This window comes from Lagenorhynchus albirostris, chromosome 7, assembly GCF_949774975.1.
Source record: "Lagenorhynchus albirostris chromosome 7, mLagAlb1.1, whole genome shotgun sequence".
In the NCBI taxonomy this organism is placed as follows: Eukaryota; Metazoa; Chordata; class Mammalia; order Artiodactyla; family Delphinidae; genus Lagenorhynchus; species Lagenorhynchus albirostris.
In genome coordinates, this window is record NC_083101.1 from 22,115,992 (window position 1) to 22,128,481 (window position 12,490).

At 44.8% G+C, this 12,490-nt stretch overlaps 1 protein-coding gene across 1 annotated transcript; it reads right to left on the bottom strand.

Annotated features, from left to right (window-relative positions):
- Positions 1 to 1,109: 1,109 nt before the first annotated feature.
- Positions 1,110 to 8,268, bottom strand: GNG10 (G protein subunit gamma 10). Its single transcript, XM_060154638.1, has 3 exons — positions 8,113 to 8,268; positions 3,328 to 3,459; positions 1,110 to 2,068 (listed from the first exon to the last, which is right to left on the bottom strand). The coding sequence occupies exons 1-2, from the start codon at positions 8,191 to 8,193 to the stop codon at positions 3,334 to 3,336; spliced, it is 207 nt and encodes a 68-aa protein (XP_060010621.1). The 5' UTR covers positions 8,194 to 8,268; the 3' UTR covers positions 1,110 to 2,068; positions 3,328 to 3,333.
- Positions 8,269 to 12,490: the final 4,222 nt, after the last annotated feature.

Here is a 12,490-nt window from a genome sequence, read left to right on the forward strand (position 1 = left end):
TTGCCAAATGGAAAGTGAAATCAAGAGATTTTTTTTGACACATAAAAAGCTCTACATAATTAACGTATACAACTTAATGAATTTGGAGATACGTATACATACACCTCTGAAACCACTAACATAATCTATGCCATAAACTTACCCATCACCTCCAAGTTTCCTCCTGCCTTATTATTTTTTGTCATAAGAACAATTAACATAAAATCTACCCTCTTACCAAATTTTAAAGTATCCAGTACAGAAGTGTTAGCTACAGGCACTGTGCTGAACAGTAGATTTCTAAGATATACTCATCTTTTATAGCTGAAAATTTGTTTTTTGTTTTTGTTTTTCGTTTTATTTTAGTTGCGGCACGCGGGATCCTCGTCGCGGCAACGCGGGATCTTCGTCGCGGCAACGCGGGATCTTCGTCGCGGCATGCGGGATCTTTTAGCTGCGGCATGCAGGAATCTTTTAGTTGTGGCATGCAGGCTCTTAGTTGCAGCATGCGGGATCCCTGACCAGGGATCGAACCCGGGCCCCCTACATTGGGAACATGGAGTCTTAACCACTGGACCACCAGGGAAGTCCCGAAAATTTATTTTTTAATGGAGATTTTTTTTAATGCTTTTTGTTGTTAAGATGGAGAATGGAACATGTTTAAATGCTGATAAAAGGATGCAGTAGAGAAGTTGAAGATAAAGGAGAAAAGGGCTAACTGATGGTGTGACATTTCAGAGGTGAAACGGATCCACAGAATAAGAGGGTTAGAAAAACGACACCTGAATTTTGACCGAATGGAAGGGATTCAGATCACTTAGATTTGGAAGTTTAGTGGCCGGAAGTAAAAGAAGTTCCATCTTATGACTTCTACATTCTCTACTATAACACTACTTATGTTCAAATATATTCTCATTTATTTATTTATGGATTTATACATAGCTATTTCAAAGAGCAAATGTTGCCAGTAATTGAGATATTTCTGCATGTTATACATATATCTATTTTTCACAAAATTCTGTGAGGGCTTGTAAACAAAAATTTCACCTCCCACTACCAGCACTCAATCTCACAAGCAAACAAAATCTATGAAGCCTTAAAACAAAATCAGACACAAAATGTTGCTGTCATTAGCAGAAATTAAGCAGAAATTTTATTTCCAAGCTCTTCAAAGATTATAACAAACACATATAAAGTATTCTTTTAAGTGTCCCAAATTAAATCAAAGGCACATCATCAAAGTAAAACAGTTGTGACATTGAGAATTCATTTAGGTTGTAATATTTTCCCATCACTTTTTTTTTAATCATTTGCAATATTCTGTAGATGATATTTAAACATTGTTTTAAAGACATGAAATAATTTAGTATTTTTTTTAAGTAAAACCACCATTATAAAATAGAGAAACTTAAGAAGACAAAGATCAAATCTGCTTCATATACAGGATGGGGCAATCTAATACACAATACAACATTAATCCTTTCAAACAAATTTGCTAAGAAACAGCTCCCATATTTAGTGTTAAAAATAAAACAATCTTCTCATTTAGAAAAATCAAGACATCATTTGAATAATAAAGCCCATTCTTCCCCAATTTTATACTTGCTTGTCTTCATTTAGAAATTATAAATTCATGAGAAAAGAACAAATTTTGTTATGGTATAAAAATCTTAGTCGGGAACAACAAATTACAAATATTTAATTTTTTTAACAAACAATACTGTTTTCCTTCCAAAAATGTAAACATCTAGTAAATAAAACATATGTAACATTCCAGGTATAGAAACGTTAGTAATTCACTTAATGAAAGAGGTGTATTTTGTTATATTTGGTGGTAAGGTTTTTGTTTAAGTATAAAGCACTTCAACAAAGAACCAGGCCATTATTTTTTAAAATCTACTCCTTCACCCAGTTTCCTTGAGTAGAAACTCATAAATTTCCATAGAATTTTGGCTAAAGGACCAGGCCACAGGAAAGGTCCTGTGAAATATCTAAAAGTCATTTGGCTGGAGAAGTGCGTTCTTGAGATTTGGAGGCAGTCATTCATCATCACTTGGTGCTTGAAAGCATTCCTCAGCGGACTTCTTCCCTATTGGAAAGAGAATTTGGTAGGCTTTCACTTAGTAAAAGTTATACATAAAATTAACTAGTCATCGGGCTTCCCTGGTGGCGCAGTGGTTGAGAGTCCGCCTGCCGATGCAGGGGACACGGGTTCGTGCCCCGGTCCGGGAAGATCCCACATGCCGCGGAGCGGCTGGGCCCATGAGCCATGGCCACTGAGCCTGCGCGCCCGGAGCCTGAGCTCCGCAACGGGAGAGGCCACAACAGTGAGAGGCCCGCGTACCGAAAAAAAAAAAAAAAATTAACTAGTCATCATTTCATAGGTCACTTTAGGGTTCTCAAAGAAGAAAGTAACATGTTAATACCAGAAAATCCAAACTACAACCATTGAATAAGTAGGACCCATGAAAGTACTCTGTAAAAAGAAAAATGCTATGCCAGCAGAAGACTATTATTTTAATACCATAAATATGAACATTTTCCATTAAAAGGTACAATAGTACCTGATAGTATGATTACTTCCTTCTTGTTAATGTGAATAATTTCCTTTTCAAGTATATGAAAAAAGACCTAAGATGATTACTTCCTGTATAAACACCCCTTAGAACATGTAATTTGAAATATATTGGCCCCAAAAGACTCTAACAATTTATGCCCTGCCCTGCTCCCCCCGCCTCCAAAAAAAACAGTGAAAATGTGAATGAGACCCCATACAACACACTAGAATCCAGGAAATTTATTATAGGCCACCAAAGAGGTGTTTTCATTTCAAGAATAAATTTTTAAGGTTCTTTTAACCCTACTCACACTTTCCCCAGTTACTCCATTTCTTCCTCCATTAAAACACAGAAATACATTCTGAAAGCTTCTAGGAAAGAAATCACAGCTGGTGATGGGACCAAGTCTCCTCTGGAGAGTCCTTAGTCCCAAGAGTAACAAGTCAGTTGATAGCACCAAGCAACAAATCACAACTCCAGGATGGTGTAAGGACAGAGAAGATGGTATTGAGGTCAAGAAATTATTATTGGCCAGCTCAGTTCAAAAGCTCAAGTACACAAGGATATTAGCATCTCATGAGTTAGTGCAAAGAGCATTGAGACTCTTCTAATTAGATATATTCCACAAGCAGCAGATTAGAGTCATCCTTCAGGGAAAGTTGTACATTTTGCTGGGTTTATTTTAATTCCCCCAAGAACGGTAGATATTTAAAACTCAGTTGCCCAAGTCCTTTGGGAAGCCCCATGATAATGCTATGGCCCCAAGACGGCCTGGTGTATCATTACTCACCAGTCTTCAGAGTAAAGCACAGGATCTGTGCTCCCGAAAGGGGTTGCTTCCGGCTGGAACACCTACCAGCAGGGCGTCCTTACAGGCATTCTGCATGCAGTACTGTTGAAGCTCTGCTGCCGCCTGAGAGACCTGAAACAAAGGGACAAGAGCTTGACACGCTGCTCACAGCCAGATCCATCCAGCAGTCACTTGAGACTCTGAAAAATGATCATACAACCTGACAAAGGTCATACTTTGTGCAACCTCCAAGAGTCTTTTTTGCTGAAAGTTCTAATAATTGAACTCCAAAGAGGAAAGGTTACAATTTCTATAACCTTGATTTAGGGTATTTTTGGTTTAATGGCTTACTCAACAAAGGAAAGATAAAGCCGTATCTTTCATCCATTTAGAATCCTAGTTTTGAGACTGAATTTGAAAGAAATAGCTTATCCTAGTGTGCCCTTTACAAATTTTCACTTATAAAGCATGCATTGATATATCCAGGTCTGCCATGTGAACAGACTATTTTAATGTTTACAAGGCTGGATGGAGCCTTATCTGGTCTGCTCAAAACAAGTGACGAGGTCCCTCCATCATGTTTGTCTTGTTTTGGGGTTTTTTTGTTTTTTTGCGGTACACGGGCCTCTCACTGCTGTGGCCTCTCCCATTGCAGAGCACAGGCTCTGCACGTGCAGGCTCAGCGGCCATGGCTCACGGGCCCAGCCGCTCCGCGGCACGTGGGATCCTCCCGGACCGGGGCACGAACCCGCGTCCCCTGCATCGGCAGGCGGACTCTCAACCACTGCGCCACCAGGGAAGCCCTCCATCGTGTTTTTGAAGCAGAACAGCTTATTGGTTAAGAGTGCAGTCTCTGGACAAGTTACTTAACTTCTCAGTACCTGTTTTCTCATCTGTGAAACGTATTTAGTAACAGTGCCTACCTTCCTGAGTTGATGTAATAATTAAATGAGTTAATGCAAGTAAAACACTTAGAATAGTGTTGACACTAGTTAGCAATCATTTGTGGCAGACTGCAGAAACAGTCACAATATTTTGCAGCTCCTACCACCAAGAAGTAAAGTCTTTATCCACCCCTTGAATCTGGGCTGGCCTTGAAACTTACTTTGACCAGGACAATGGCAGAAATAATGGGCAAGTTCCAAGCTTAGGCCTCAAAAGCCTTTGCAGCTACTTCTCTTGCTATGGTTGCAATCGTAAGACCACCATCAAATGAGCCCAAGCTAGCCTACTGGAGGTCTTGTGGAGGAGAACCAGTCAGCCAAACCCCAGCCACCTGCCTACTAACCTCCAGACATATGAGTGAGGCCATCCTAGATCATCCAGCCATCAGCCATCCCTCCATTTGATAGCAGATGCACAGAGAGCCCAGCAAAGACCAACAGAACTATACAGCTGAGCACAGCTTAAACTGTTGATCCAAGAATTGCGAGTTTATAAAGGTTGTTTTAAACCACTAAGTTTTGAGGAAGTGTATTAGGCAGTATTGACACTATATTATTCTACCTTTCTTCTTAGCCTCCATTTGATGGATATTTGTACTTGGAGGCTTTCCTTGCTTTCCATTTTTCTTGTACTGAAAAAGTGTTTTGTATAAAATCTCACCCATATTGTACAAAAATGTTCCGATTGCGGTTCAAGTATTACTACTAATTTGTGTTAATTTTCCAAGCTTCCAAATAACTGAAAAAATCGATTCCTTAGGTGTCAGTTACTATCTAGTTTCTAGAATACTTTAGGAATTTTAGTTTCATTAATGTAGTAACAGTTTATATCATATAAACATGTAATATAATGTTGCCAAACTAATGTTTAAGCTTGCCTTTCCCTCAACAGAAGTTCTGACATTTTCATGTTAATTATAATTGGAATTACTGATTATATATATATGTTATTAATTCAAAAGAAATTTGGAACCAATTATGCTCATACTTATTATCTCAGCTTCAGAGGGAACAAGTGAACTCCACACATGATGGGTGGAAAGAGACTGTCTCCCAGGACTCCCAGACAAATGGGACTAACTGCACCCTAGCCTAAAGAACATGTCAAAAAGTTAAGGTGAGGGATATGCAAAGCAAATGAGAGAAGAGTAAAGTGGTCGGCATTTCTCTAGCACTTTGAAGGGAAAAACTCTGGCCTGGGAGAATACAAGCCCAAACCCTTAGAAGTTGTATCCTCCCAATGGAGGTGGGATAATCCCTACCCAAATCATATGACTTTCCTTGGTTTGAGCCCAGGCTGACCCATCAACTTCTGAGAGACTTCTCCAAAGCAAAGAAGAGGTCCTTGGAAGGATACTGAGCACTGAAGCACTGGGAAGGGGTGCCCTCCATCATATGCTAAGAAACTGGTATTCCGGTTTATTTACCAGTTAGCAAGTCTGTGAAAGAGAAGACGTCTCTGGGTGTGCTGAGAACTTCCATCCATCACTGAGCCCTGGAAGGTCAAACCAGGGTCAAACCAGACCCTGGAAGGTTGTGACTCCCTAAGGTGCTGCCTGAGAAAAGCCCTGCCAAGCACCCCAAACCATACTCCCATGAGGACACCCTGCAAATAAGCTTATTATCTGTGTGACTTTGAGCTATTCACTTGACTTCTCTGTGTCTCAGTTTCACCACCTGTAACTACTTTTTAAATGTAGATAAGAATACCTTCCCCAGCTACTGCACAGGGTAGGCAGGCGTCTGGCTCACAGTTTTTCTTTCCACTTCAGGTCCCCACATCATCTTAAACATTTCCAACAACCCTAGTTTCATTTCCCTGAGCTCCTCTCTTCAAACAACCTTCTCCTCAACAGCAGTAGTTACAGCCAATACCTGTAACTGCTCCACATCTGTAATTTCACACTCCAACATCCTGCCTTCCGATCACAATCTCTCCTGCCCATCCAGGGTGCTGCTTCCTTTCTCCTCACTACACCTGCTCTTTGACCTCAGGGGGAACATCTCTTCCTTTTTTGTCTGGCCCATCACAGGGAGGCTGGCTCTGTTCCTTCTCCATTCAGCCTGGGTTCAGCCTCTTTCCGGCCAGACGCTCAAATTCCTTGCTCTCCACTCCCATTTCTATCTTTCTGGCAAAACTCCCCCGCTAACCCACTACTTGGATCAACTACCGTTCACCTTGGGCACTCAGATTCCTGGGCAGCCAAATACTGCTGGAGACAAAAAAAAAAAAAAAAAAGTAGGACAATCAATCTCACAGTAGCTGGGTCTTCAGAATCACAAAGTGTCTATGATTGTGCCTGCTAGGGGGTCCTCTCCCATTCCCAACAGCACTCTCTCCCTCATCCTCAGCGCTTGTGACACCGTAAGTTCCCTTTTTTCTGCCTTAAAAGAAAACTTGGCCTCCTATTTCACAAAGACAATTGTCATCATACAAGGTATTAAGGCCTTATCTGGAAACATCTATGTTAACACATATCCTTCCTCCTTTCTTCCTGCCTCAGAAGGTGCCCCTCCAACCCCAGACCCCCTTAGACAGACTACCTGTCTGTACCTCCAGTTCTCCTTCTCCATTTGTTTCTCCCCCTCGACCTAAAAATACAGTGTGTTCCTTCCTCTCAACCTCAAAATACAACTTTTCATTTCCTAAATTAAAAAAAAAAAAAAAGGTTTCCTCTTTAAAACCAGATTTTTTTTTTTCAAAAAAGTCTTTCTATCCTATTACAAATTAGATTCGGCATCTACTACTACATATGTCACTGAAACCTCTTCTGCATTCCACAGCTCTCTCTCTACCTTGTTTTAGAATCAATTACATCAATTACTCTCTGAAATTATTTTATTTATTGGTTAGTGTTGTTATTGTTTATCTTCCCCACTAGAATGACGTATTCTCAGTACCTAGAATAGGGCCTGGTACAAAGAAAAGGCACTACTGAGGTCCACAGGCTATCGCAGCAGTGTCCATTCATTCACACACACATTCTACAAATAATGCTATATACTAGTTGGTAAACACAATTACACATCAGATGCTTTTTAATCAACTGACTAAACACTGGACACGTTGACTAAGCCTCAGAATTGTGAAAACCCCTCCTTCCTCGCTTCAGCACCCTTGCTTTCCCTTGCTTCCCTTCTCGCGGGCATCTCTTTCGGCGGGTCCCTGGGTTCCACGCTCTGGTCACTTCCTACAGCTTTCACTCCTATACGTTCTCTCAGCCTCGTTCTCAGAGCTTCGGCCCAGGTAGCCAAACACCTCCCGGGCATCCCCTCAAAGTCCACGTATCCGAAACTTACGCATCATCTCTCCTCCTTACCGTAGCGAATGGCAACGCCATCCATCCTGTCACCAGGCCAGAAACCCGAGCAGCGCCCTCCTCCCCCCTCATCCTATCAACCCATAACCGAGGCCCATCCATTCAGTATCCTCCGCAGCTCTGGACCCCATCCTCCCGCACCAGCCAAGCCCGGGGGGGCCACCAGCACGTCGCCCGCATTCCTGGTGTCCTCGCGTCCGTCGGGCACCCCGAGTCATTGTCCCCATCACTGAAACGTGACCGCGCCGGGGCTCTCGGTCCCGGACCGCCCTCGCGGGGACAGGTGCGTTTCTCCCGGGCGCCGGGGTCCGGGCCCGGCCCTGCGCGGACTCCCACCGCCCGAGGCCGAGCCGCGAGCCTGGTCGGGCGCCGTCCTCAGGGCCGCCCACCGCGTCCGGCCACCCGGCTCGCGCTCAGGCCGGCCCTGCAGCTGTCAGCCCGGGCGCGGCCTCCTCCTCCCAGGCCCGCGGACGGCCGGGCGGTCTCCGCTCCCCGAGGCCAGACGCCGGCGCGGGCCTCACCTTGATTCTCTCCACGCCGGCCTCCAGCTTGAGCTGCTCCACCAGGCGCTGCAGGGCGCTTACGCTGGCCCCGGAAGACATGGCGGCGGCCTGAGCTCCGAGCGAGTGAGCGAGTCGGTGGGCGGGCGGAGACGCGATGCCCCGAGGCCCAGCGCCGCCCCGGGGCGGGGAAGCCGCTGCGCCTGCCCCGCCGCCCGCCGGCCGCTCCCGGCCTCGCCCGGCAGCCGCTCCCCTCAGTGGCAGACGCAACAGGTAAGCGAAACCTTGGGGTCCCGAGCTGACGGACACCTAACTCTGCGCTCTAAGCAGGGAGGGCGCCTGCGTCTACCCCGGGCCCCGAGCCGCGTCGCGGGGCCCACACAGGGCGCCCACCTGCACATCGAAGCTTCTAGGAGGAGCAGGAGTGGGTGTGGGGGATGGAAAAGGAGAAGACGCTCTCCTGGAGACTCGGAACTGTGACTGCGTGTGGATGGAGCAAGGTGTGGAGCGAGTGGCAGAAATAAGGGGCCACGTGTGAAGGCTTCGAAGCCCTGCGAGGGAGTTTTCCTCGGGTAGGTGAGGACGGTCGATGGGGTTTCCATTCAACAGAAACAGGTTTCTGCGTTAGCCTGTGACTGTGTGACGGGAATCCTAGCGGTTGACCCCGCAGGGTCAGTAAAGTAAGAAGGGTAAAATCGCAGGCCCTGACATCTTTGCAGAACATACAGAAGAAAATTAAATTCATCCCCCCTCACTCCCGTCTCGCCGTTCAACTGTAACCATTGTTTCTCTTGTGCTGCATTTTTTTTTATAGTGGACATTAGTTTGTTTTCACAAAACTGGCATCATTACTGTATGTAAAACGTGGTTTTTGGGTTTTTTTAATTAATTTATTTTATTTTATTGTTTATTTTTGGCTGCGTTGGGTCTTCGTTGCCGCACGAGGGCTTTCTCTAGTTGCAAAGAGTGATTGCTACTCTTCATTGCGGTGCGCGGGCTTCTCATTGCTGTGGCTTGCCTTTGTTGCGGAGCACAGGCTCTAGGCGTGTGGGCTTCAGTAGTTGTGGCATGTGGGCTCAGTAGTTGCGGCTCACCGGTTCTAGAGCACAGGCTCAGTAGTTGTGGCACACAGGCTTAGTTGCTCCGCGGCAGGTGGGATCTTCCTGGAGCAAGGCTCGAACCCGTGTCCCCTGCATTGGCAGGCGGATTCTTAACCGCTGAGCCACCTGGGAAGACCCAAATGTGTGGTTTTTGTTAATTTTGTTTTTCGCTTAATGTATTATGAATACTTCCTGATTATTCTTGTGCGCCATTGTATTTGTTAGAACCCACTTAAATTGAGTAATGCAAAAAGGTAATACACTGGCTTGTGTAACTGAAAAGCCCAAGGACTTTAAAGTAATGGGTTTAATTGCCCAAATAATAGCTGTAGGGCTCTCATTTCTCCATCTCTTGGCTCTGCCTTTTCTGAGTGTTGGCCTTGTTTTTTTCAATGGTAAATAGATTCCCTCCAGTGCTGCAAAGGAAAGTTTCATGCTTTTATTGCCCCGGCCTAGGAAACCCAGGAGCAGTAGCACCTCTTTTCTGTCTTTCTAATTGCTGCAGCAAAAATCCCCATAATGGACCTCACTGACCTTATTGAGTCATGTGTCCACCCCTGAACCAGTCGATTTGAAGGCAAGGGTTTGTGTGGTGTTGGAATGCCCAGATTAGCTGCCCCTGGCCGAGAGCAGGATGTGGGCTGGGGTCAGCCCCACCTCTAGTGGGCCCTGTGGTGTGCCACCCAACTTCCCATTTAGGACCAAGGCATTCATTGCCCCACCTGCCGGGAGTAGCAGCAGCTGATGCCTCTCAGCTGAGTCCCTCTGGAAACTGCCCTTAGCCCGAGAGCCACCCCTCCCAGGGTCATCTCTCATCCAATGACGGATGTGTGGGATGCATAAGATCTACACCCCAACCCCCTTGCCTCAAGCTGGCACAACAGTGAAGGATGATGGCAGCTCAGAGCTCCCCCTGGGGTCATCTGAGGCCTTTATGGCAGCTGCCTCACAGTTCGGTGCCTCCCTTTGCCTAATCCCCAGTTCCTGGACTGCCCTACAGGTGTTGATCTTCACACTCCGCAACAGACTTTCTGCATGAAAATCTCCATCTCAGAGTCTGTTTCTCTGGGGAACCCAAACTAAGACACCCACCCAAACCATATGGACTGAAAGGGGAAGATCAGTTCCCTAAAGGAAAACCAGGATGCTGATACTAGAAGGGGGCCGGGGGAGTCAAAGAAAAGATCTGCTCTTCAGCTACTATTTTTAATGACTGCATGATATTCCCTTGTACAACTGGGTCATAATTTATTTACCTATTGCCCTATTAGTTAACACTGTGGTGGCCACCTTAAACATACAGCTTTGTGTATGTTTTTTATTTCTTTATGATGCACTCCTAAAAGTGGAATTGGTGGATCAAAGAATATAAAACAGTTTTTAAAACTTTTCCCTTCTTTATCCTCCAGAAGGTGGTAGCAATTGCTATTTCCACCAGAAGGCTGCCTGTTTCTCTGCACCCTCACAGTTCTGTATTGTGGTTCTTTATCCCTAAAAACCTAATAGATGAAAAATGGTGTCTTAAGTCTTTTAGATGTCTTAACTGTTGAGGCTGCACATTTCTTCTATTCCTTTTGTGAGCTATGTGTTCAATCTTTGAGGTGTTAAAGAGTTTTTCTTATCTCATGACAAGAGCAGATTAGCAAATTTTAAAGCCCTCTCCCGTGGGCTCCCTCACCACAAAGAACGTATATTCTTGTCAAAACATGAAAGTACACGTTAGAAACGTGACTAAATTGGTGACAGAATAGAAAAGTTGTGTGTCAGAAAGATGAGGCAAAGAACTCAGAGCAAAGATATAGACTGGAAGGATTAGGAAAAGCTCATCTTAGATGGTGAGACCTAGACCTTGGAAGCATGTGTCCTGCAGATGGCAGAAAGGAAGGGGGAAAGCAGGGAGAACAGGAGGCCATGCACACGTGGAATGAATTCGTTAATGAATAAAAGAAGGCTCTAGTGAGTAACAGAAAAGTCACAGAAAACCTCATAAGAAACAGGAGTTTGCGGCAAACAGCGGGGTAGCCACGTGGTAAGACATTTTAGGAATATTAATCTGGGATGAGGATAGAAAATGAACTGAAGCTGGGGAGACAAGATGACTTCAATAGTAGTTTTGTCTTTTTGGTGGAGTGGCTGGATCGAGGCCCTAGAGAGGACTGTGAAGGTGGGATGGAGAACAAATTCAAGAGACTAAATCAGTAGGGCTTCATTGTAGTTATGAAATGCAAAGGAAAGTGGGCAGAGGCTTCTGAAGCAGAGAATAGGTGAGATCTGATGCCTGTAACAGAAATTAGGAAACAGGACTAGGTTTGAAGGTAGGAGCGAGGAATAAGGATGAGTTTGGCTTAGGAGAAAGTAAGTCTTCAACTGTACTGCTTCGTGCCTCTAGGCTGCTGAAAATGTTTAGTGGCAGATGTTGATGTGGGAGACATCTGCACAACCTAATGGTAGCTGAAGAAATGAAATGATCTCTAGTTAGAAAAGGGGGCTTAGGGGTTGCCCACGGTGAGGAAACACCCAAGGTGATACTTGTGTGTCAGCCATGAGGTAGCAGAAAAGGTCTAGGAGTGTGCCCATCTCCCTCCTTCGTGCCCGATCACACCCACCACCCTGCTTGCTGCTGTATGATTGATGGTGCTTTTCTTGGAGAGAAGTGGTCTGGCTTTGAAAGAAACAGCCAGGTTTTAGCATGCAGCCTCCTGCAGTGATCCATGGACAGGCAGGCTAGGTGCCACTTGTTAACGGAGGGCTGAACATCTGTGCTTTGCTTTATACGTCACCAAAATGTCTTCTCATCCATTATTTTTGCATCGTGGAACTTCAGGGTGGAAAGAGACCTTCAGATAAGGTAGTCCATTCCCAATTTTAGAGACGAGGAAACTAAGGCCCACTAAGAAAAGTGACTTGCCTAGTATCACACAAAGTGGGAGGAAAAGAAGTTCCATTTTAGCTTTCAACAGAAGTCACTGCTCACCTGGAGGCCTAGAGTCTGTCCCCACAGATGCAGTTATTTCCAGAGCTCTGAAAGGTGAGGCATGGGGACAGAGTATCCTTTCCTCCTCACCCCAGCTAAAATGCACAGGTCACCAGTATATTATTTTAGAGAATTTGTTACCCATTTATTTCTTGGTTAAGATAAAAACTTATAAATTTCCACTGTTTCTAAGAGTCTCAGTACTTTTGAGAAATGTCAGTGTCCTTGTAAAGACAAACATTTCATTTGTTTCCCTGTTGTAATCTATAATTCTTCACTCCTGACATGTATTTTGTCACCCTTTTACTAACAGTAGGTTATTTTT

What these genes read in the sequence shown, in the direction of transcription:
- GNG10 (XM_060154638.1), bottom strand. Translation starts at nt 8,193, where the DNA reads ATGTCTTCCGGGGCCAGCGTAAGCGCCCTGCAGCGCCTGGTGGAGCAG. An exon ending in CCGGCGTGGAGAGAATCAAG is followed by an intron (nt 3,460 to 8,112) that starts GTGAGGCCCGCG and finishes CCTTTGTTTCAG; the next exon opens with GTCTCTCAGGCGGCAGCAGA.